We start from the raw sequence: 25,533 nt of genomic DNA on the forward strand, positions 1-25,533 counted from the left end.
TGGTAAACAAATCAGAGGAAACTTCTGTCCGGCCGTCGGCTCCCCCTCCCCCCGGGCCCCCTCCCGCCCCGCCCCCTGCAAATGCCACTGATTAACTTAAGCTGGGCCGTGCGTGTGCGCCTGTGTGTCGCCGAGCGAGGAGCGAGGGGCGAGAGGCGAGTGCACCCCGGGCTTCGCGGGACGGTGGCGGGGCGCGCGGACCTGCCCTTAGCCGCAGGTGCCTGCCGTCCGCGCTCCCAGACGGGGCCCCCGTGGGTCCCAGGAGGGGAATGGGGCGGGTGTTGGCCTGGGGTCTCCCGGCCACTGCCCTGGCCGCGCGGCTTATCCATCTTTTAGCTGCAAAGGCGCCTTGGCAGGGCTGCGTCCGGCGGAAGGCGGGCGCTGGGTCCCCTCCGCGGGCCGCGCGCGCCCGGAGGCCCCACCGCTGCGTAGCAGGGGTCTCGAGGTGTCGCCGGTTTGCACTGCTGATCCGCACCGTGGGAACTTTATCGCAGGACCTGACTTGAGGGCGACGCAGGACCAGGACGCAGGACTTTGCACCAGACCCTCCTGTGCATCCTCCTCTTTTTTTCTCTCTCTGTCTTCCGGGCGCCCTCCCTTCTTCTCCTCCTTTTTAGCATTATCTTTTTTTACAGATTTTCAAATGTGGAGAGATGGAAGTATGCAGAACAGCAGCCCTGTCCATGCGGAGCTGAAGGTTTCAATTAATCCAGCAGATTGGAACGTGGGGAGCGGCGGGCTGTGGTTCCAGGGCGGCCGCTGCAGGGAGGCAGGCGCCCGGGGCTTCAGGGCGCGCGGCGAGGCTTTGCAGGTCGCAGCCCCGGGCCTGCTGAGCCAGGGCTGGCAGCCTCGGACCCCCCCGCAGGGCCGGAGCGGGTGTCGCCCGCTTCCCTCCTCTGGGCGCAGGGGACACTTTGGGGTCTTGACTTCAGCAGGCGTTAAGAGGAGTTCCAGGTTGTTCCCTTTCTGCCTTTTCGCGTTTCCATCCTGATTTGCTGCCTGGGGCGGTTGTGAAAGGAGGCGTTCCACAGTGGGCAGTTTGAAATTCTTAACAACAGAAGTTGGAATTCTTTTTAAGTAAAAAAAAAAAAAAAAACAAAAACAAAAAAGAGAGAGAGAAGGAAGTGAAGTGCACGCTGGTGGAGTCCAAAAGATGTTGTATGTTCATTGCATAAAAATAGTTTTTCAGGGTGCCTAGGTGTTTTAAAAATAAGTGTTTTTTATTTTATATTGTACCTGGGATGTTTGCCCACCAGTTAATTAACCAAAATGCTTTCTCACTGCAGGATTAAAACCTACCCAGTGAATTAATTAGCTATGTGTATACATTTCTTTTGTTTCAGTGTCTCAGTTTAAAATGGTGAATTACTCTTACGATGAAGATCTTGAAGAGCTCTGTCCGGTGTGTGGAGATAAAGTGTCTGGATACCATTATGGGCTCCTCACCTGTGAAAGCTGCAAGGTTTGCTTACACGTTGCTATGTGACAAATAGAAGGTTCAAAACCAAAATAAACCATTGGATTACTTTTTAGACCTAAATTTAGGCTGTCTTTTTTTGGACTCAATTAAAAATGAGAGAAAGAGTTAGTCTTAGGGAGATGATTTTTTGAAATATGTGTTTGATTTAATTCCAAAGGCAAAAAAAAAAAAAAATGTATGCTGTTTAGAAAACTTTGCCAGTCTCGTGGCTTTAAAATATTTTATGGTAGTAAAGTGATGTATCTGTAGAAAGACTTCTCTTTCTAACAGTCCTAAATATTGATTTTGCTTGACTTATATATATTTAAAGCACCGTTGTTCTTGAGAGGGAACATGACAAAGTATTTCCTAAATATATTTTAACTTCAGGGTATTCTGTGCTGCGAGTCTAAACATTTTTTATCCACAGATAAAAGTCTACATTCTCAACCGTGTGATTTTTATCCTGATTTATTCCAAAAACAGTTTTTAAGATTTTTTGAAATTATATCATAAAGAATAAGAAACCACATCTCAGTTTATAGTAAGAGTGGCTTTCATAAATAAATTATATGACCTATTTAAATGCAAGAAGTTTTAATATGTAAAATGTACTTATATTGTTCATAATAATCTCAACCATAGATCAAGAATTTATCTTAGATCTTTTTGATATATTCCCAGTCAACTTGATACTTGGTATTTCTCAACATTTTTTAAAGTAGAAAGCTCAATTACAAATACTTAAACCTTTGCCAGGAAAAATCCCTTCATTCTCTGTAACAAAGTAAGATCGTTTCACTTTATGGCTAGTAGGATAAACATAAAGAATGTACCATCCTGGTAAAGCTGTTATTATATTATGAAGCTAACAAAAATTTGTTTTTGATAAATTCTTTTGGGTGCAATACAAGAAAAGCACACTGCTAAAATTTAGCTCTCTGCTACACATGCTTTTCTTTGCCATTAGTTTCACCTTTTTTTTTTTTTTTTTTTTTTACAGAGTTACAACTTGAATGTATTCCAATGGAATTATGAACACTTTCCCATTTTACTCTTTAAATCTTTTTGCTTTTAACATATCTAGTGCTGACATTTGTAAAAAAAAAAAAAAAAAAATCTGGGGTGTTTTGCTATTCAGATTTTCCACTGGTATTTTACAATGGTTTGCCACTAAAATTCTATCACACTGCTTACAAACAGTACAGATCTCCATGAGCAACTTTCTGGAATATGAAGTTAATAAGAAAACAGATTTAAAAAGATACTGGTTAATATAGAATGTGTTTTTCTCTGACTGTTGAGATGAAGTGGTATGTATCCAAATCTTCCTAAGATTTGTTGTAATTCTAGGAATATAACTCCAGTACTAGAAAAATCTCCACTTTGGCCCAGTGCTGTTTTGGAGGGTTGGTCTTGTTAAAGTGTAAGACAAACCACAGAGCCACGGAAGGGCTCATTGGTTCAATGAAAAGATTTATTGGTGATTTCCTTAAAATGAAACAATGGAAGAGACGGTGTTAGATTTATAATATGTCTCACAATTTTCTCTGTTTTGTAGGGATTTTTTAAGCGAACAGTCCAAAATAATAAAAGGTACACATGTATAGAAAACCAGAACTGCCAAATTGATAAAACACAGAGAAAGCGTTGTCCTTACTGTCGATTTCAAAAATGTCTAAGTGTTGGAATGAAACTAGAAGGTAAGTTTCTGCCAGAGACTACTGCCTGTTAAAATTCTCCAAGGACATAGGATTTAAAATAACATTGTACTTCCAATATGGTAACATTATTTTCCTAGTCTTTTAACACCATGGACAATAATGTAAAATATTTTTTTATGTTTTGTCAGCAGAACAGTCTGAGGATCATTTAAACACTGGTGAAATCTACTAGGAAAAAAACTTATAAATATTGGAGTTTCCCTCCCCCCACCTTTAAAAAATTCTTAGTTTGGGGAGCAGATGGATTTGACACTAAAAAGGCCTGGTTAGGGATCCCTGGGTGGCTCAGCGGTTGAGCGCCTGCCTTCGGCCCAGGGTGTGATCCTGGAGGCCCTGGGATCGAGTCCCGCATCGGGCTCCCTGCATGTAGCCTGCTTCTCCCTCTGCCTGCGTCTCTGCCTCTCTCTGTCTCTCTGTGTCTTTCATGAATAAATAAATAAAATATTTAAAAAAATAAAAAGGCCTGGTTAGATAAAAACAAGACTAAAGCGATTCAACTGAGAACAAATTTTTAAAATTTGCAAAACTTAAAAAAAAAATACTTGACGTTTTCAAACCAGGATGTTCTAGTAAAAAATCTAGTAGAAGTCTGATTTTAATCCTTTAAATTCTTCCCTTGTCACAATTGTTACTATTAATTTCATGACTCCTGGGCAAGAATTACAGCCTTTAATTGTGAAATGGAGTTTCTTGTGTGGAGAGTATCATTTTTGATAATGTGGGAAAACACTTTTTTTTTTTTTTTTTTAAGATAATAACGAAAGCTGCAAAATGAAGTTGAAAAGTAGGAAACATGAAAAATAATGAGCTATTAAATCAGTAACATTGGTTTGACAGGAATAAGATAGTGGTTCCCCAAAAGCCATGTTAAATTTTATGTTGTGAGAGTAGAACTGGTACTTACAATGTACAGATTGGCAGGGAGTAAAGTTATTATGTGATCACTGTAAATAATCTGTAGTTCATGGACAATTATGGTGTGTTGCTGTTTTTTAGCCTCCAGCCTACTGACTTTCCACAGATCAACTCTAGTGCAAATAAAAAATAATCAGGGATACACATCACTTATTTGCCACATACAAGTGTGCATTTTATTTGATCGTTGAGGCACAGGCTAGTTTTGTTTGGAGCTTTCCTGTTATGTGGCTCTCAGACTTGATAGAAATGCTCAAAAGATTTCAGGCAAATCTGCCGAAATGCTTGTAGATTATGTCCCAATATAAGTAGCCACTTTGGTTATGATTAGAACTGTTAACTGTGTCTTGCTTTAGGAAGAGATTGAGAACGAGATCAAGAAAGAAATGCTCATTAATTTCTTTATTACCAACCACTTTATTATTTTCCAAACAGCCAAATATTGTGGGAGATGCATACTATAGTAGGAGACTCACAAGGTAAAATGTCAAAGAATAAATATGGGATGCCTGGATGCCTCAGTGGGTAGAGCATGGGTCTCTTGATCTCACCGAGTTGTGAGTTCAAGCCCCACACTGGGCAGGGAGCCTACTGAAAAAAACAAAACACACACAAGTAAATGTGGTTTCATATGGTGTCTCACTTGATTTCTTCTTCTTCTTTTTTTTTTAATGAGGGGAAAGGGTTGCATTTCTTTACCTTAAAAAGTATTAGTAAGTCACTTGTGGGGCATAACTATAAACTATACTTCCTTAGCAGTGATATGGAACAGTTGAATATTCGATAAATTATCATCCAGATGAAAAACTTGCACAATATTCTAGATACCTAGCATTCACAATAAATTTTTAATACTATACTAATCCTAAGATAAAAAGCACAAAAACTTAACCTCCAGCAATTTCAACACATCAGAAGCTGTCAGAAGTCACTGTTTTCTTTCTAATTGCCATTGGCCACTATGGGCTTGGAGACAACTGCTAACTCACTTATTAGACGTGGTCCCAGAGTCCACGCAGCGCTGCGATGGTGGGCTTGTCTTGACAGCTTCTGAAATTAATTGCTTTAATTATGTCCAGTCCTCCTTACCTTAGAAACAATAACTGGTGGTTATCTGATGTGTGCTCATCAAGTCCAGGTGAAAATGATTTTCCAGGAAGAGCACGTATTCAACCCTTTTGCAGCAAATTAGGCAAAACAGCTTTGAGGGAGGACGATAGTCTAAGGGAGGCTATTCACAGTTGGATCCAGAAATGGGTTGATTTGGTCTTTTTTTCCTCTTAGCTGTTTGGGTTTCTGTAAAGAGAATTCTGGTAATAGAAAGTGACACTCTTTCTTAGCAATCTGAAGTTATCTCCTGTGTGTAGGAAAGATTATGAAATTTAAAGGGTTACTATGTCCCTATGCATCCAAAATAATTTTTTTTTTTTTTTTTGATGACAAACACTCAAAGGAAAGAATTCATTAATAAAGAGGACTTGGCTTTTTGGGGAAGAAGGGGGAAGCTTTGTGGGCTTTTGTAATGCAAACAACCACACACCTAACACCTGTGGTCAATTTTCAGCATTCCTAGATACTTGGAGATGTAGAGAATGTTAATAATTTGCATCTTATTTATACCCTTACTCCTTTTATTTTTATTTTTATTTTTATTTTTTTTATTTCCCCACAGCGGTAAGGGCTGACCGAATGCGTGGGGGAAGGAATAAATTTGGGCCAATGTACAAGAGAGACAGGGCCCTAAAGCAACAGAAGAAAGCCCTCATCCGAGCCAATGGACTTAAGCTAGAAGCCATGTCTCAGGTGATCCAAGCAATGCCCTCTGAGCTCACCATCTCTTCTGCAATTCAGAACATCCATTCTGCCTCCAAAGGCCTACCTCTGAACCACGCTGCCTTGCCTCCTACAGACTATGACAGAAGTCCCTTTGTAACATCCCCCATTAGCATGACAATGCCACCTCACGGCAGCCTGCAAGGTTACCAAACCTACAGTCACTTTCCTAGCCGGGCCATCAAGTCTGAGTACCCAGACCCCTACACCAGCTCACCAGAGTCCATAATGGGCTATTCCTACATGGATAGTTACCAGACAAGCTCCCCGGCGAGCATCCCCCATCTGATCCTGGAACTTCTGAAGTGTGAGCCAGATGAGCCTCAAGTCCAGGCCAAAATCATGGCCTATTTGCAGCAAGAGCAGGCCAACCGAAGCAAGCATGAAAAGCTGAGCACGTTTGGGCTTATGTGCAAAATGGCTGACCAAACCCTCTTCTCCATCGTCGAGTGGGCCAGGAGTAGTATCTTCTTCCGAGAACTTAAGGTATGTCACCAGCTGTTACCACTTAAAATCCCCTTTCAAGGGAGATCTAACTCTGTTCCTACTTCATACGTTCTTGGTGTTAAAAATATGTTTTCCTTACTATGACTTGCAGAGTAGAAGAATCTTAAGACCTTGACTTCAGGACTATTGCAGCTTCACTTTATGGGGCTTTTTATTCTACGTACCTCTTAGTTTTGGGGGGGGCGTGGCATTTCATGTAAAGTACAGGAAATTTGTTTTTGTTTCTGAGTAGTAGAATGTCTTCACTTACTTCCTTTAACTCAGGTGGTTTACGGCTAGAAAGTTTAAGTCCGTGTGAACCAGCACCCAGTGAACTTTTTTTAAGAATTGCCAAGTAAAAAGCTGTATTATAATGATGCCGACTTAAAAGAAAAAATGCCGATGTTTAGTTGTGTTTAGACCCTAAAGAATGAAAATGATACCACTGGCTAGCAGTGTCAAATAGGTATTTACTACCTGTTTACCTTGACATTAGGTTGGTAAAGCCTTTGTTTTCGGAGCAGATTCCGATAGGATGTTTACTGTCATTGGATGGGGATTGGGCACATGGGGAGTGCTAGTCTACTTGGCTCGGGTTTTAGTTCTCATAATCTATGTCTGTCGTTGATTTTAATGGATTGGTACATTGTAAACACAGTACATGTTTGTATAAGGATCTCTGTTTAACTACATAATTATTTTATTTCCTGAAACTTAAGACTGAATTAATATGGGAAAGTGATATCGAAGTTCGGGACCTAAGAGTAGCTACCAAAGCATATTTGGTGGTCACTGGTTTCATTCTTGTTTTAAGAGCAAAGGTGAATCCTGGATTTGCTTTCTCAGTATATCTGTTACAAAATCAGTTTCTTCCTTTTACTGTCGTGGAGGCAGACACGGTGGCCAAAGATCTGTGGCATCTGATCACCTAGGACTTTTGGAGGAGATTTAAAACTTCTTTGAGAGAAGGACAATAATACAGAGCAGACTTTAAATGTATAGGGTGGCTGTTGGAAACCGCGTAGGTGGACTGGGGAGCACGAAAGGTGGGTGCAAATGGAGGATAGTGCTTTTCACGGCAATCTTTATTAAGCCCCGTGATTTGTACAGGGAAACAAAAATGTTCTCTGAACAGATCCAAATAAGTTGATAGACTACTACCACCATGCTGTTAACGTATCCAGCTCTTTACTCTCTTGTCCTTTATCACTCCACTTGAAGATGACTGAGGGTGGAGACAGATACTGGGCTGCAGGGGATGCGCCGCATGCATGCATCGAGTTAGCACAGTCAGGCCAGGTATTTTCTGGGCATATAACCACCCGATGATAATCAAAGCATTTTTCACTGAAAACAAAACAAACAAAACGTCCTGGTGTTCTTTCACTCCCAACTTTGTCCTTCCAGCTGGCTGGTAAGGCATTTGAAATGAAACGGAAAATGGTATAAAAATTCCAGATACAACGGAAAGTTGAAGAAATGTTCAAGTGAGAAAAGCACAACTGACCTTTGCAGGCAGATGGACTCACTTTGACTTATAGCTTTGCCATAACTCAATAACTGTGTCTTCATAGGCAGGATGTTGATCTTTAGGCTTAATTTTCTCATCTGTAAAATGTATTTGTGGTGTTTATGGTGCAGGGGGCATGGGGGGGGGGCATGACAATACTTTCATTGAAGAGGTTTTACAAGGAATAAATGAGACTATGTGGGCAAAATATACTGGGAGCCTGGCATCTATTTAATACTCAACTAGTGTCATTTTTAAATTATTATTCTTGTGATTTTATGACGAGTGTGTAGAGGCCTTACGTGATACTGTGATACTCAGCATAAAAGCATCCAGTTGTGCTTTCTTCCTAGTTTGACAATGGGGAAACAATATTATCATATATGTTAATAAGAGTGATAAAATTATATAATTAACAGTTATACCTACTACAAATTAAGGAGGTAAAGTTTGTCAGAGAGTGAATTGGGTCTAAGAGGAATGCAAAGTTGAGTAAGACCCAAAAATATTTCCTCTCCAAGATTTTGTGATAAGGCAGTTTCATAAATATCTATTTAAAAAAGAAAGACAGCTGAAGTTGTATTTCATCAATCCACAGGGAAAGAAATCATGCATATCGTTTACATGTCGAAAAGGAAACTTTTGAGGGGAACATAGACAGCCACAGGTAGGATTTTTAAGAGTGCTAGGAAAGCCCTCTTCCTCTCCAAATGTCTCTTTTCCTCCCCCTGCAGCTAAATTCTACAAGATTCTTTTATAGGGCGTGAGGTTTCATATTTGGCTAAAATATAAATCCTTTGGGAAGGGGGCGTATTAAAGCATTATCATCATTTACATCGCTGCTTAGTGCACTCGTCAGCCTGTCATGGGAAGACTCTGAAAAAAGGAAAGGGAAAGAAAGTACAAACATTGACGGGGCTGCTTCTAGGGGGTAGGAAGGTGCCCTCCAGGAAAGAAAGAGAAACTCGACCCACGTTCTGGTTTGCCTCGCGCTTACATTGAAAAGCGTGATTCAACCTACGTAGTCTTCGGAGAAGAAAAAGTAGAGCTCGGAAGAACTTAGGGGCAGTGTGAATACAGAACTGGAAGGTGACTGTTCACATGATTCCTTTTACTTTCGTTTATAAATTTGCTTTGCCACAAAACAGAGCAAGTGGTTGGAAGGCAACACTGAGACATGGGCATTGCCATGCACTTCTCCAGGGCGGTGGCTTTCAAGTTTGTAAACTGACCTGGGGTAAGAACGTATTTTACCTTGGAGCTTGGTGTATCGAAACAGACCTCCGTCTCTATCTCACACACACACACACACACACACACACACACACACACACCCCCCGAACCGGAGTTTAACTAGACATTGTGTGACCTCCTGATGCCATGCACACTGATACCTTCTACTCTATTCTGCTTTCATCTCATTTACTTCATGTTTTAAAAAATTTCCGGTCATCACTCCCTGAATTGGTTACATGACCCCCTAATGAGGCATGACCTGCAGTTCAAGCAACATTGCTCCGGAGAAGGGTTTGTGGGCCCTCCGTTGGGCGTGCCTACCTGGCATTGCTGAGAACAAGTCCTGAAAAGGCCTCTTTCCTCTGGCCTGGCCTCCAACACCTCCCTGGAACCTACAGCCCCGTCCTTACCCTGTCTTCTTACAAAAGTGGCGATTTTTAAATATTTGGGAAGATCGATGCTCCCCTTTAAACCTTTGTCTTTTTCTTGTTAACTTCACAGCAAAATGCCCACCAAGTGATATACTAATGGGACAGATTGCTTATACCTCTGTGACCCCAAGATGAAAAGTCCCATATTTGTTCCTGGAGAAGTAATAGGATAATAAGGTAGTTTTGCAAATGACCCCTTGCACACTACAAGTTACAAGTAGACAAGTTACACTCTCCACCAGGTATAAAAAGAGAGAATACAGGTTTCATCTGATTACTTTTGAAGGGAACAGAGGCCAGAGTGAGTTTGATGGGTTGTTGACATGCAAAAAAAAAAAAGTGCAAGAAAGATACTCTGGTTCCTATTCAAAATATTGTAATGAGAAAGGAAATTACAGCTGCCAACTTCACAGTTAATGAAATGGCACATAAACAGCTCAAAAGAAAAAAAAAAAAAGACAGTCCACTCCTAGGAACTGTGCAGTTTAAGAGCTGGAAGATGATTGGGGGGGAGGGATGCAGGACACATCAGTGAGCTGTTTCGTTTTTCTGTACACCCGGAAGGGGCAATTCTAATTCCAACCCAAAATTCTGGCCTGAGAAAGATGACACTGATACCATGAAACTAGTAGCTTTCTTTCTTTCTTTTTTTTTTTTTTTTGAAACTAGTAGCTTTCAAAACAGCACGTGTGCATTGAAAAATACTCCATTCCCAGAAACCAGATTTTCCAGAGTCAGAAGATGTGGTGGAGATCATTTGACCCACCTCCTGCTTTTACATAGTGAAGAAACTGAGGCAGGAATGGAACTGTGACTTGGCCCAAGATGATACAGCTACTGCTAAGTGTCGGAATGGGGACTGGCCGATTCAGGCTCAGGAAAGCAGTACTTTGTCCACTCCCCCTCTCCACCCCCAAGACACACACACAAACAGGCAGTGTAACCTTTGACTCTGAAAACACAGGCCTTTGCCAGGGAAGCTAAAGCAAATCTCTAGGTTATCAGAAAGTCCATCACTACCATCCAATTACTAAATCACTAATAATCAGTGAGACAGATTTTCTCGGAGCCCAGACGACCCCCTGGGAGTGAATGAGTCACTTCAGAAAGCTACAATAATTCTTTCGGGCCGCTGGGGCATCATTCAGGAGAGTGGACCTACCAGCTAGCACTTCTGAGCCTTGAAAGCGTGTCCGGAGCGTGCCTTAGTACCTCGGCCTCTGCACAGAGTCTACACTCGCGACTCTGGTTCAGCAGCAGCTGTGCTCCGCCCTTAAGGGGCTAAATACGATTAGATCTCGGGTTCTGCTTGCTGCCGGCGGATGCGGCCTGGGCTACTTTTTAGGTCTATTTGTGAAAGGACAGAGAGACAGGGAACGGAGGGCGGTCAGGGGTGGACGAGCCCCTCATTACGGAGGTATTAGAAGTGTCTCCTTTTTTTTTTTTTAAGATTTTATTTAGGGATCCCTGGGTGGCGCAGCGGTTTGGCGCCTGCCTTTGGCCCAGGGCGCGATCCTGGAGACCCGGGATCGAATCCCACATCGGGCTCCCGGTGCATGGAGCCTGCTTCTCCCTCTGCCTGTGTCTCTGCCTCTCTCTCTCTCTCTCTGTGACTATCATAAATAAATAAAAAAAAAAAAAAAAAGATTTTATTTATTTTTTCATTACAGACAGAGAGAGAGAGGCAGGGACCCAGGCAGAGGGTTAGAAGTGTCTTCTGAGGCCGTATCCTAAGTCTCATGCACCTTCCCATCCTTAAACCAAATCTGTCTTCTAATGGCCCGTACTCCTGACTTTTTTTCCCTTGTCTTTTCCAAAATTAAGAGCAAATCCAGGACCTGCTCACGCTGCTGAAAGGCCTGCCTTTGGGAGTCCAAGACGATCGTAGGTTTTCTTTGTTATTTCTCTCTCATCTCGGTCTTCAATATCTCACACACCCAGGAGCAGTGAGAAACTAATTCCCACTTTGTTGAACAACTAATGAATCTGGAGGATCTATTTGATCTTCTAATGAGACCAGATGTCTTGAGAGGATTCTGGGAATGGATATAGAAGAACTTCCCCTCGATGAATGATTCCGATACATGTAGGAAGAAAAAAAAAATCTAAATTAATCCTGACTGAAACACATAACTAGCGTTTCTGTGGAAAATAGGTCTCAGAGACTCAGGGAGTTTGTGCCAAAGGAATTGAGCCTTGCCGAAGCCGGTTTCGGAGCGCGGCTTGGTCTAACGTGTGGAGGCTGGGGTAGGATTAAACCTTCCTTTTTCTCTGGTCCATCACACAAGCTTTCTGGGCAGAGTTTTTATTTATGTATTTTGAACATTTTAGAGCCCTTTTCCCGGGCCTTTGTTCACCTCTCCCAGCCAATACAGGTTTGTAGTCTGAGATTTGATTGGATCTGGCCCAATTTCAAGGGTTCTTCAGTAAGCTCGCGGGGCCCTGTTCTGTGTGGGGGAGCAGGGTGGAGGAAGCGCCTACACAGGGTCCCCCCGTGTCCCCCCGGGTCCCCCCGTGTCCCCTGCTGTCCAGGCCCAGCACCCCCCCCTCCCCAGATGCTCCCGTGGCTTCCCAGAGTTGGACTCGGCCACTCCACGAACCCGGGTTCTCATCGCTCTGGATGCAAAGCGCTTACTCCTGCAGGAACTGCAAAGCGATTTCCACTCAAGAAGAGTAGTCTGTCTGTCTGTCTGTCTGTCTGTTTTCTCTCTGAAGGCGCATGAAAACGTTCATCGCCATGTGACTTACTCATCAAAAGATAGCAGAATAGCATCTGTGTCCTCCGTGGGTGGGCGAGGAAATGAGGAAGCCACAGGTGTTCTTCCTTCCACCAGAGGGCTGGGCCCGGAACTCTTCTTCTGACTTTGTGAATTTGCAGAGAATATTAGACTTGGCGCTTTTGACAGCCGGGTCTCTTGGGGTGTCGGACATCTGCTTCCATGACTTTTTCCAGGCCGACCTGGTCTGGTTGATGGTGCCTTGTCTATTGTCACTTCAGGAATCCATTTTTTATTCTTTTAATTTTTATTTATTCATGAGAGACACACAGAGAGAGGGAGAGGCAGAGACACAGGCAGAGGGAGAAGCAGGCTCCCTGCTGGGAACCCGCTGTGGGACTCGATCCCGGGACTCTGGAACCATGACCTGAGCCAAAGGCAGATGCCCAACTGCTGAGCTACCCAGGTGCCCCAGGAATCCATTATTTTAATCTTGTTCACTGTGCCCTGGATGAATTCACTTTTCTCCATCAATACCTGTTACTGCCATGGCTAGTTCTTTAGTGGGCGGCTGAAGATGCCCACCTGACGGCAGAGGTAGGTATCCCTTACCTTCCCTGTCCTTTACAGGGACGTCCTGGAGGTACACCAGGCACCCTGAAACTGCTCTGTATTAGTTCTTTCTATTAAGGTATGATTTCTATTCCCTGCCCTGACCCTTTAGTGTACAGTCAAATATAAAACAATCTATCACTTTCTCAGATCCTCCTGTTGTCCTTCGAAGTCAAGGGCCTCTCCTTACCCCGTTCCTGCCAATCCCTGTCCTAATAGTTTGTGATGACTTTTTTTTTTAAAGTAAGCTCCACACTCAAACACGGGGCTCGAACTTACGACCCTGAGATCAAGAGTCGCGTGCTCTATTGACTGAGCCAGCCAGGCGCCCCAGTTTGTAGTTACTTTTTAAAAGTATTAACTTTGCTTTATTCCGTGAGCGTACGTCTATCAGCTGCAGGCTCCGCTGAGACTCTTAAGTTCCTGAGCTCGGTTTCAGGGCGGTGGTTGTACTTGGAGTTTCCACGCCAGCGTCCCCCTCCACGGGAAGCCAGGGTGTTTGGTCGGAGCGTGGGGAGTGACGGTCAGAGCTGCGTACCGGGTTTGCTTGTTCACACACAGATGAGCCTCCTGCTCCTATGAATCTACTCCTTACCTCCTAGAATCATGAGGAGAGCATGAGAATAGCCAACCACACCCGAGAGATCCCACGCTTAGCTGCTGGGCCATCATCAGGAGTTTGAACACGAACCGTGAGACTAGGAAGAAAACCGACACTGTCCTTGCTGTGCTCCAGGTCAGGTGGTGAAGGCCAAGAGAAGCCCCTTTTCTGGTGCAGCTATTCGCCTGCCGTAGCCCTGGGTGCTTTCAGGCCATCTTCCGGTTTGCTCCTTAGGACGGCCCTGTGAAGTGAGCACAGAATAAGGTCTCGCTTTGGTCAAAGAGTTTGAGTAAAGACTTGGACTATTGCTGTCACACAGTGTGCTATTTGCAGAGGACGTGCCTGCCCACCCCTTGTCATGCTTGGGGTCACAGTGGCCCACGGAGACATTGAGTTGCTTACTGGATTACTACAAATGTGCTGCCTTTATTTATCATTTTGGTGGGGAGGGGCAGAGGCAGAGGCAGAGGCAGAGGGAGAAAGAGAATCTTCTTTTTTTTGGAGAAAGAGAATCTTAAGCAGGCTCCAGGCACAGCGCTGAGCCCAACGCGGGGCTCGATCTCACAACTCAGAGATCATGACCTGAGCCGATGTCGAGTCAGATGCTTAACCCATGGAGCCACCCAGGCCTTCCCCACCCCACCTTTTTTTTTTTTTTTAAGATTTTATTTATTCATGAGAGACACAAGGAGAGAGGCAGAGATACAAGCAGAGGGAGAAGCAGGCTCCCTCCGGGGACCCCGGGGTCATGCCCTGAGCCCAAGGCAGACGCTCAACCACAGAGCCCCCCTGCCAGGCTTCCTAAACGTCTGACTCTTGATTTTTGGCTTAGGGCATGATCTCAGGGTTGTGAGATCGAGCCCCACACCTAGCTGGGCCTGGAGCCTGCTTCAGATCCTCTCTCTCTCTCTCTCTGTGTCCCTGCCTTCCCTCCCCTGCTTCCCCCAACTAGCATGCTCTCTCTTTCTCTAAAAAAAAAAAAAAAAATTTCCAAATGCACATGGAAGTCTTTGGTAAACTGTAAAGTACTTTATGATTATTGCCATTATCATGGTGCCCAGATCTGTATACTCCATTACAATAGGTCTTAAAGGATCTCTCTTGCCCTTAAACTGTGCAGAACAGTTTATCTTAAATTGGCCCAAGGATACATAAATTCCTTTTCTTTTTCTTTCTCTTTATTTAAAAAAAATTTTTTTAAGATTTTATTTATTTATTCGTAAGAGACACAGAGAGAGGCAGAGGCACAGGAAGAGGGAGAAGCAGGCTCCCTGTGGGGAGCCCGAAGTGGGACTCGATCCCAGGATCCTGGGGATCATGACCTGAGCTGAAGGCAGATGCTCAACCACTGAACCCTCCAGGCACCTCTATGATTTTATTTTTAAGTAATCTCTGCACCCGATGTGGCTCGAACTCAACACCAAGATTAAGAGTCCCATACTCCAGCCACGGAGCTATCCAGGCCCTCCCTCCCTCCCTCCCTCCCTTTCTTCCTTCCTTCCTTCCTTCCTTCCTTCCTTCCTTCCTTCCTTCCCCTTTCTTTTTCTTTATTAGAGGGGGACATTGGAGGAAGGAAAGTACTGAACAGTTCACTGAGTTGGTACCACAAGGGTGTCGGGCTGACCATGGGGGCAGAGACCTCCTCCAGGGCCTCTGAGGCCATTTGTGGCACCTGCCTGCAGGGGGCGAAGGATGAGGTGGTCAGACAGGCTGTGGCAGTGTGGTCTCCCACCTTGGGGGTACCTGGGGGTCCTAGGTTGGCCCGCCCAGCCCCCCCTCCAGTGTCCAGCAGCAGCTCCTACTGCATAATCACTGGACACAGTTGCATCAGTTTGTCGGTTTGAAGCAGCTGCACCCCTGTTTACGGAGAACAGCGGGGCCCGCTCCCCGCCTTACTTGCCCTCGCCCAGCAGGGCGCACAAATCGCTCCCAGATCTTGTGGAAAGTCTGCCAGGGTCGGTTCCTCATTGTTGGGGATGTGGGGCTCCCTTAAGGGGTCCTTGGTCCGCGGGCCTCTTGGGGCCCTCTCTGCACGCGGTATCCACTGTCAAAGTCAGGTAATGGGTAAAAAAACTCCGGAGACATGACTCACGTGTGACACCCCTTAACACACTTTTGAAGGACTTTGCCCTCTGAACCTATGAGGTAAAATTGGTCTTTTTATTTTCCAAGATAAGTGAAGAATGACTTTGCTCTGACTTATTCTTCTACAGCTTGGGAAGTAGATCATACAAAGCTTTGAGGGCTCAACATCCATTTGCAGAATGGCTGCATAGAAATGGGGCATTTCAGCTATTCTTCACTTTAAAGACATTCATCGTAACCCAAGAACACCTCCCACACTCGGGAGCAGCGCCGCTCACTGCGTCGCCTCGTCCAGCAGCCGGGTCTCAAATGACCGATACTAAAAACCGGATTTCGTCTACACTTCCAGGTTCTCTGGGCACCAGGCTAAGCCCAACGGGGCCGGGCCGGCATCCGGGGGACGCTCTCCCTCTCTGTGTCCCTGCCTGTGTCCATTTCTTTGTTCTCCGTTCCCCTTCATTCCATCCCTCCTTTTCTTTCTGTCCAGGCTCCTTTTCTCTTGCCTTTTTTTTTTTTTCCTAAGATTTTATTCATTTATTTGAGAGAGAGAGTGAACATGCACTGGGGGGAGGAGCAGAGGGATGGAGAGAAGCAGACTCTGCTGAGCAGGGAGCCCGCTGCGGAGCTGGATTCCGGGATCCTCCGGGATTGGGACCTGAGCCCAAGGTAGACTCCTAACCGGCTGAGCCACCCAGGCATCCTCTCTTCTCTTTTCTTACGCAATTTACTTTTCTTCCTTCTCTTAAGCCTCTGGCTTCCTAAGGGCCATTACGGTAATTCCCCTTCCTTGCACCCTTCCTTGCAGGGGGTGTGATTCGAGACCCCCCAGTGGCTGCCTGACACTGCAGATAGTACCCAACCCTACATACGCTACTTTTCCTACATGGTAACGTTTAATTTACAGACTAGGCACAGTGAGAGATTAACAACAAGTAATAGTAGGAGAACAATGGCAACGATGTACTGTAATAAAAGTTACGGGACTGTGGTCTCAATCTTACTGTGCCGTACTCTCTGCTCTTACTGTGCCGGAGGGAGAGCACAAAGTGCCTACGGGATGAGCTGAAGTGAGGGCAGTGGCCTGGGCATCCTGGCATGGTTGACTGGAGAAAGCCAAACCGCAGAAGGCAAAACGATAGCTAAAGGGGGGGGGTTACTGTACTTTTTCGGGATTGTGGTTTGGAGACCATATGGTTGCGAAGCCCCTGGCCTGGGCTGCCTCTGCATTTTCCGTTCAAGTGAAATGTGGAGCAAGGAGGACAACCTGAGCGCCCAAGGTCCAAGGTTGGACAGAGAAAGCCAGAGAGAGTTGGGTAGATAGCTCTAGAATGGGGTGTCTTCATTGGTAGTAGTTGGAGCTTCTCTCGGGGCCTCCCACGGTGCAAAGTGACTTCCACACGGTGGCATTTCCTTGGGGGGGCGGGGTAGCAGGTCCGCTTAAATGGTCAGAAGAGACTGCTAGGCCCGCGTGTGCCCGTGCGTGTGCCCTGGGGCTCTGCCACAAGCACAGCTTGAGCTTCTGCTGCTGCCTAGTAGTAGGGAGGGCTTCTGTACAGGGCGAGGCGGTTCTGCTTGGGTTTTAGCCGCACCCCCGCGGTCCCACCGACGGTTGCCAGTCCTTGCCTCACTCTTAACCTCCTCCTTGGAAATCGACTTCGAGTGCGATGCTTCTGACCTGCCCTGACCAGGTCTGTGCATTTTTCGTGTACGGTGTACTCTGAAGGCACAGCCAGAAACCGTGTGCCGTTTGGGGTAGACACAACTATTGGGTCCTGCTGCTGTTCACGTCTCTCAGAAAACTTCAAAGAAAACCACATTATCTTGAATTATTTAGAAACGTCGCTAGGGTTACACAACATTCGGGATTAACTTTACAACCGAACTGGATCCAACATCTAATTCGGTAAGAATGCCTTTTCTTTACATGACAGATAGAAAAATTGGCCAATAGGTCCAAAGTCTGTCCTTTATTGTGCAATAAGAGCCTTGCAAAGGCGGAATGTAACCTCCCACCCGGGCCTCGGAAGGCGCTGGCCTGGGAGCGGGCATGTAGCTGGCCTTTCATCAGGGGTTCGTGGTGTTGGTTTTTAAAGTCTACAGCAAGACCCCCTCCTGGGAATTGACTGTCCCGTTTCTAAATACCCTCCTGACGGAGTATTTTACCTGGGAGAACAGTACAATTATTTCATTTTAAATTAAAAACATATTTTTATGGGAATGAAACGTAGTAAAGACACAGGATACGCGTTGAATGAATGCGCTCAAGACTCGGAGGGAGCCAGACTCCTCAGTGGGGAAGGCAGCACATAGGCATCGTGTCTTTACTTTTAAGCAGCATTAAATATATGTGTTTTTGGTAATCTGACAATCCTCAGAATGGTGTTTTAAATGCCCTCTCGGTTCGTCTTCCTGATTTTATACAAGACACACCCTCGTTCAGTCGCTAGAAAAGAATCCCATGCACCCGAGTGGTTCTCCCTGGCAGGTCTTGTGTGTATATATCACAGAGTTTTGAGGGCATATCCTGTTTTCAGACATGTTCTCTGAACTGTTGGCTCATTCGAAGGCCTGTTGTTTTATTTTGACCACTGTATCCTGCCTACACTGAAATCACCACAAATGCTTCTTTACCACACACATCCGATCATCACAGTTGTGCTTTTTTTTTTTTTGATCTGAAGTCGTGATGAACAAGAGGCTTTACTTGTTGCCTAATTAAAAAAAAAGAAACATGCTAAATACTCCATTTCCCCTTGTAAAATAATGATAGAGATCAGTGTTTGTGCAGAAGTGTTGGCAATAGAATTCTTCAAAAGTTTTCCTTTGGGTGATGAAAAGCTGTTACATTATTTTCACTAGCTAATCAGATGTAATTGGGTAGCTTGAAGTGCCCTTAGATTTTCCTTGTACAGTTATCAAAGTGGGAAATGTAACTCAGGGAGCTGATGAAAGGCGTCTCTCATGGCATTCTTTCAATTATAGATCTTACAGAGCGAATGAAAGAACAGGTCTGCTGCTAAAAAACTCAGACGCCTGAAATGCCTCTTAACGGTAACTGCTGTATTAGCTAGTTAACACGTTATTATATATTTTAATTGATTCTTGCTCCAGCTTTGGAGAAAAAAAAAAAACCGTTCTGGATCCGTAAAGTAAGGTGGAGGGGGCTGCTTGGGCACAATCGTATTGCTGTTTACATTAGGTTCAAGTCGAGTCAGGCATTTACAGTGAAAAAAATGGCCCCGGTTCACTTTCGTGGGGAATGACTTGCTTTAAGGGCATTCATATTTTGCACTCGTGTGTTGGGATTCATGGTTATGAGTGTTTTTAAAGGAGCCTTGATTTGACCATCGAGAATTACTTTTATGGTTTTATCAATGAAATGTTGCAGTCTTGAAAACATAACTTCATTGCAGCCATATATTTGAATGGGTGCAACCGAGGTAGTAGCTCTTGAAAAGCATCAAAACACACTATGTCTGCATCTCACCAGGAGGTTAGCATCTTTCTTTAGGGTTGAATCACACTCTCAGGCTGCCCCTAAAACACGTCTGGCATGAATAATTTGTTGTGATGTTGGATTAGGTCAGATTCCGGTTTTATATATTCATTAATTCACTTGTTCACTAGCTCATTCATCAAACATTTAGTGAGCCCCTACTGTGTGTCCATCGAGGCTAAATTGCTAGAGGTAAAAACCAAAGCAGTCCTCACTGGTTACACGTTAAGCCCTCCAGGGCACTTCTCTCAGTTGAAGTAGAATTCACTGGCGTTAAAACAGCACTAAAATACGATGGCAGATCCTACCCTGGAAATCGTGGGCAAGTCCTTGTGATGGGCATGCAAATGATCCTGAATCTGCTTACACCAACGTTTAAGATTTTATTTAAACTGAAAAATAAAATTTAATTCTCAAAGACAACAAATCGACCCTGGAGAAACCAGGCTTTAAATCCCATAATGACTGAAACGGAGAGAGATTTGCCCAGAGTGTAGTGCAAGCTCTTTGGGAGGCACCAAATCCAGCCTGGGGTGGGAGGTGGGGTATGATCTGGAAGGGGCGGTAACATCTAAGAGGGAGTCTCCGAGTGGGGCCAGATGAGCAAGTGGGAGTAAGGGGGTCAGGGAGGCGTTGCTGGCAGAGAACAGCTTGTGCAAAAATCGGAGGCCTTGGCATCATGCTTCTGGGGAACTGTGAATAACTCCAGCAGCTGAGGGCTGAGTGTGTCGGGAAGTGGCCGGACGTACAGCCAGACCCCCTACCGCTAGGTGAGCAGGGCTACCCACGTCAGGTCCTCCTCCTCCCTGGGTTTTATTCAAGGATTCAAGGCGGGGAAGCCACCAGCAGAGGTTAAGTACAGGAGATCTGGGCAGATTGGAAATATTACACCATAGCGACTGTTGGACATATATGAACTGTGTTATTTCCTGATTTTGGTTTTGTCTAGATTCTCCTTTGTTCCCCAGCATTTAGTTGGTAGTGCTTTTTTTTTTTTTTTTTTTTTTGGTGTCGCTTAAATTTTCTTGTCGTTGTTGCAAAGAAGGTACATGGTTGATATCTTTCACATACTTAATTATGTTCATTATTCTTTCAAGTTGGCCTTTTGCCTCTAGGTGAATTTCAGTTATTGGTGACATGTCTGTATTTGAGGTCTTGGTCTTTGTTTCATGTTTAATTTAAATAAACATGCTGTTTTACTATTTCTTCAATATAACATATTTTTTTGACCAGGATGTTTTGTGGTTGTTTTTTTTTTTCTTTGAAGTTTAACCTCAGACTGATCTGTTGCTGTCTTAGTCATTGATTTAATGGCATCAAAATCAGCCTTCCAGTTTACATATATATATATATATATATATTTTTTTTTAACTATATATTGAAGAGTTGAAGAGGGGCTGTCTGGCCCAATGTACTTAAAGTGATCACACACAAGCTTTTAAAATTCCTTATTCTTGGTCCTAGCTCCAGCCTGATGAATCATTCCTTCCTTCGCTCAGCATATGTTCACCACATACCCACACTGCCAAGTCCTCTTCCAGACCAGGGGACGTTGTAGTGAACAAGATCAACCAGGGCACCGCTTTTATTAGTGTTCACACTCTCGTGGAAGGGAAACAGATGATAAACAAGCCAATAAAAATAATGAGAACTGATAGCGTAAAAGAGTAAGTGCAGCATGGGGAGGGAGGGAGCTCTTCGTATCAGAGAAGTGATATGAAGAGCTGATACTTGAGCTAAAATCTCTAGCAGTAGAGAAGTAATGTTGCTAAATCTGGAGATACAGAAGTCCAGGTCCAGGAATAGCAAGTGCAAAAGCCCTGAGGTAGAAACTAGCTTGGTGTTTTCAAGAAGCATGAGGAGAGCCAAAGGGCATAGAAATCCGTGATTGAGGGGGAAAGTTCGTCTCGATAAGTAAGACGATTTCACGTGGTCCAGCTCATGGAGGGCTTAGATTTTTTTTTCTGTTTGGAACAAGAAATTATAGGAGGATTTTAAGCCATGGACTGACTCCATCAAATCCTCATTATAAAAATGGTGCTCTGGTTGCAGGTGGGAAATAGGTTAAAGGGAAGTAGGGGATCCAGCAGGCCAGGAGAGCTATTATGATGACTTAGAGAGGGCCGTGACAGTGGAGATGGGGAGAAGTGGATAGATTCAGGATATATGTTGGCACAAAGCTGCCAGAACATGCCAAAAAGGGTTTTGAGAGGAAAAGATGAGACAAGAAGATACCGGTTTTTGACTTAAGCCATTGAGAGCCCTTTCTTGAGAGGGGGAACCAGAATCTCTATTATCAAGGACTGCAGATGTTCTAGAGAGCTCCCTGAACACATAGTTTCAGATGCCAGAGTTGGTCCTTTGTTGTCCTCTTTGGGAATTACTGGTTTATTCTGATCCCCCTTTTTTTTTTCTTAAGATTTTTATTTATTTATCCATGAGAGACACAGAGAGGCAGAGACACAGGCAGAGGGAGAAGCTCCCTGCGGGGACCCTGATGCAGGGACCCTGAGCCCAAGGCAGATGCTCAACCTCTGGGCCACCCAGGCATCCCCAGATCCCCATTTTTATTCAAGAGAACACAGCTAACCCACCCTATGCAGATAAGAATTCAAGCTCTTCTGAAAGGGAGGGATTCTCTACCATCCTGGCAATCTATTTCAGAGCTTAACAGACATTCTTTTATATACAACTTAAACCTTTTCTTGCTCATCACGTCACTCCCTCTGGGTCTGTCAATATGGTCAAAGCATGAGGTTACCCTCCACTTGATCCTAACCTTTCATTTAATTACTTGTTGAGTAGCTGCTTCATGAAAACCTAAAAATATTGTCATTAAGAGATCCAAACTTGTTTCAGTAATTCAGACAGAAGAGTCTTGTTCCGGTTTTGTTGTTAACAGTTGTCTGTTTTTTTTTTTTTTTTTTAAAGATTTTATTTATTTTTTCATGACAGACAGAGAGAGAGAGGCAGAGACACAGGCAGAGGGAGAAGCAGGCTCCATGCAAGGAGCCTGATGCGGGACTTGATCCCGGCTCTCCAGGATCATGCCCTGGGCTGAAGGCAGTGCTAAACCTCTTGAGCCACCCGGGCTGCCCCAGTTGTCTGTTTTTTTAGGGAGAGTGAGCGAGTGCCTAGGAGGGGTTTGGGAAGGAGAGAGAATCTTAAGCAGGCTCCGTGCTCAGTGTGGAGCCTGACACAGGGCTTGATCTCAGCTGACATCATGACCTGAGCCAAAACCAAGGGTCGACACTTAACTAGCTGAGCCATCCAGGCATCCCCAGACTTGATAAGACTGGATCCCTGGGGCACCTGGGTGGCTCGGTTGGTTAAACATCTGCCTTGCACTCAGGTCATGATCCCTGGGTCCTGGAATCGAGCCCTGCGTTGGGCTCCCTGCTCAACTGGGAGTCTGCTTCTCCCTTTCCCTCTGCCCCTCCCCCTGCTCATATGCATGCGTGCACGCTCTCTCAAATAAATAAAATCTTTTTTTTAAAAAAAATGGATCTCTATGCTAACCAAACTGACCAGGTTGCAAAATTCGATCTGAGTGGCATACAGGGAAATTAATAGCTGAGAACATTTAGGGCTTGTCCCACATGACTTTTTTGTTCTAAGATTGGCTCTGAGCTGAAGGAAGATGGGAACTTTGTATCTCTTGTTTTAAAGGTGTAGAATGTGACCTTTAAAAGTATTTTGTCTTACCTTAGTATGGATTCTTGAGAAGAATTTGACCCAAAGTTTGAATCAGTGCCTGGACATAGGCCCAGTTTGTTTTCCTCCATAGTCCATTTTAATGAGGATAAAATTCCAATCCTTAAGTTGACTTTGTCCTTCTGAAAACTTTTCAACTTTCTCTCTATATTAACATCAACTACAGAAGGGATGGTCTTGTCAGTGCTTCTCTCTGCCCAGTGCAGAGCAGTGGTCAGTGTTTGGGTTATCAGACAAATCCAGGGATTCAGGATGCTTGGGTGGCTCAACTGTTGTGCGCCTGCCTTCAGCTCAGGTTGTGATCCTGGGATTCTGGATCGAATCCCGAATCAGGCTCTGTGCAGGGAACCTGCTTCTCCCTCTGCCTCTCTCTCTCTCTCAGTCTGTGTGTCTCATGAATAAATAAATAAATAAATAAATAAATAAATAAATAATCTTAAAATAATCCAGTGATTCATAACAAAATTATAGATGATCATGAATATGTCACACTAGAATTAATCACCCTGTTAATAGTAATGAGTGCTTTATCTATTAGAATCCTTCAATCTTCTGATATTCCAAAAGGTCTTGGTTTCCCATTACTTAGCGCCTTACTTACTTCTAGGCATTGGAGAAAAAAAAAGTGGTATTATTTTCTCTGATATCTTTGCAGTTGAAAAAACTTCTTGCCAGTTCATATATTAGCTCTAGTCAGTGGTCACTTGCAGCAGAGATAGACTCCAGCTCTGTGGATCCTGAAGTTTACACAGTTTAGGAAGTTTCTTTCTTTTTCTTTCTTTCTTTCTCTCTTTCTTTCTTTCTTTCTTTCTTTCTTCCTTCCTTCCTTCCTTCCTTCCTTTTTTCTTTCTTTCTTTCTTTCTTTCTTTCTTTCTTTCTTTCTTTCTTCCTTCCTTCCTTCCTTCCTTCTTTCTTTCTCTTTCTTTCTTATATTGATTTTTTTTGTTTTGTTTTAAAGATTTTGTTTATTTATTCATGAGAGACACACAGAGAGAGGCAGAGACACAGGCAGAGGGAGAAGCAGGCTCCCTGCGGGGATCCCGATGGAGGACTCGATCCTGGGTCTCCAGGATCACCTCCTGGTCCGAATGCAGGTGCTAAACCACTGAAACATCCAAGGATCACCTAGGAAGTTTTTCTTGATGAAAGAGAATGTATGAATGTCTTCTCTTTTGCACATTTTGCAAACACAGATCTTGTGTGTACAATTGCTTGGATCCATGGAGAGCCTAGAAAGTGCCCGAACACAGGAAGGTTTATGAAGCTGAAGCTTATTAGGTGCAGGTACAAGTCTTCTGATTTGCTCACATATACAAATACATGCACTTCTTTCATACCGTATATCTTTGTTGACTCATCACAATACGCACTTTAAATATTTTATGATTCCATGCCAGCCACTTTCAAATAAATAAATAAATAAATAAATAAATAAATATTGGCACCAAAGGAGTATGTATTAATTTTTTTTTAGAGATTTTATTTATTTATTCATGAGAGACACACACACACACACAGAGAGAGAGGCAGAGACACAGGCAGAGGGAGAAGCAGGCTCCATGCCAGGAGCCTGATGTGGTACTTGATCCCAGGGATCACGCTCTGGTGCTAAACCACTGAGCCACCGGGGCTGCCTGAGTATGTGTTAATTAAATGAATGGACAGGAGAGCACCTTTGCGCGGACTTTTGGTGTGAAAAGTAATGAGAGCTGGGATGCCTGGGTGGCTCAGCGGTTGGGCTGCCTTTGGCTCAGGTCGTGATCCCAGGGTCCCAGGATCGAGTCCTGCCTTGGGCTCCCTGCACAGAGCCTGCTTCTTCCTCTGCCAGTGTCTCTGCCCCTGTCTCTCTCTCATAAATAAATAAACCTAAAAAAAAGAAAAGTAATGAGAGCAAGAAGGCCGTCTAACAACTTCTAGGAACCAAGACGTATTTTTGCTAGTGTCTTGTGGTTTTTATTTCTAAGTAGTCTACAAGTCAAGAATATCCTTTCAATAAAATAATTAAGCAGGAGATTTTTTTTTAAGATTTATTTATTTATGATAGACATAGAGTGAGAGAGAGAGAGAGAGAGGCAGAGACACAGGAGGAGGGAGAAGCACGCTCCATGCCGGGAGCCTGATGTGGGACTCCAGGATCGCACCCTGGGCCAAAGGCAGGCGCTAAACCGCTGAGCCACCCAGGGATCCTAAGCAGGAGATTTCATAGGTGCTTTCTGCATCATAACATTTAATAGAAAGTGTTCTAAAAATTGAATGTATAAACAAGTGTGAATTAGAGCTGGTGTGAATTGCTGGGTTTGGCTCTGTGAGAAGGCAGCCCGCCCGATTAGGTATGAGCATGAGCAGAAATGAGGTTCAGCAGCGTGTCAGTCTGTGTGTTGTTGGCCATCAAGTAAATGGGAGAATTCTAGAAGAATTTATAGGGAATGACAGAAACGTGGTGGCATACTTATCTTTTGAAATGAGAACCAAACTTCCTACTTTTCCTAGATAGATATCCTTTGATGAGGTGGACTACTTACCCAGATGGCTGACTGGTGAGAGTTTAGGGATCAGTGGCATCCTATGTAGAACCACTCTGATTACTGTTCTTTGATTTCTAAATAAAATGTACCATACAAAACACTTTCAGAGAAGGTAACTCATATCCACAAAATACTATTTCAGCTGCTTTTGAAGTTTTGTTTTTTTTTACAGCTTTGAGCCCTTATCCT

The 25,533-nt window shown here is 44.1% G+C and overlaps 1 protein-coding gene across 5 annotated transcripts in view; it reads left to right on the top strand.

Annotated features, from left to right (window-relative positions):
- The window catches only part of NR5A2 (nuclear receptor subfamily 5 group A member 2), a 137,664-nt gene that overhangs the window by 14,648 nt on the left and 97,483 nt on the right, over nt 1-25,533 (top strand). For 3 of the 5 annotated variants that reach the window (XM_026017989.2, XM_072733443.1, XM_072733441.1), the window contains 3 exons: nt 1,344-1,462; nt 3,021-3,162; nt 5,771-6,417. In XM_026017989.2, the coding sequence (XP_025873774.2) occupies nt 1,344-1,462; nt 3,021-3,162; nt 5,771-6,417 (908 nt within the window). Of the gene's footprint in view, nt 1-7; nt 218-936; nt 955-1,343; nt 1,463-3,020; nt 3,163-5,770; nt 6,418-25,533 lie in introns of those variants that run through there. The other 2 variants (XM_026017988.2, XM_026017990.2) reach the window with 2 other exon arrangements.

The sequence above is a fragment of the Vulpes vulpes genome, chromosome 13 (assembly GCF_048418805.1).
Source record: "Vulpes vulpes isolate BD-2025 chromosome 13, VulVul3, whole genome shotgun sequence".
In the NCBI taxonomy this organism is placed as follows: domain Eukaryota; kingdom Metazoa; phylum Chordata; class Mammalia; order Carnivora; family Canidae; genus Vulpes; species Vulpes vulpes.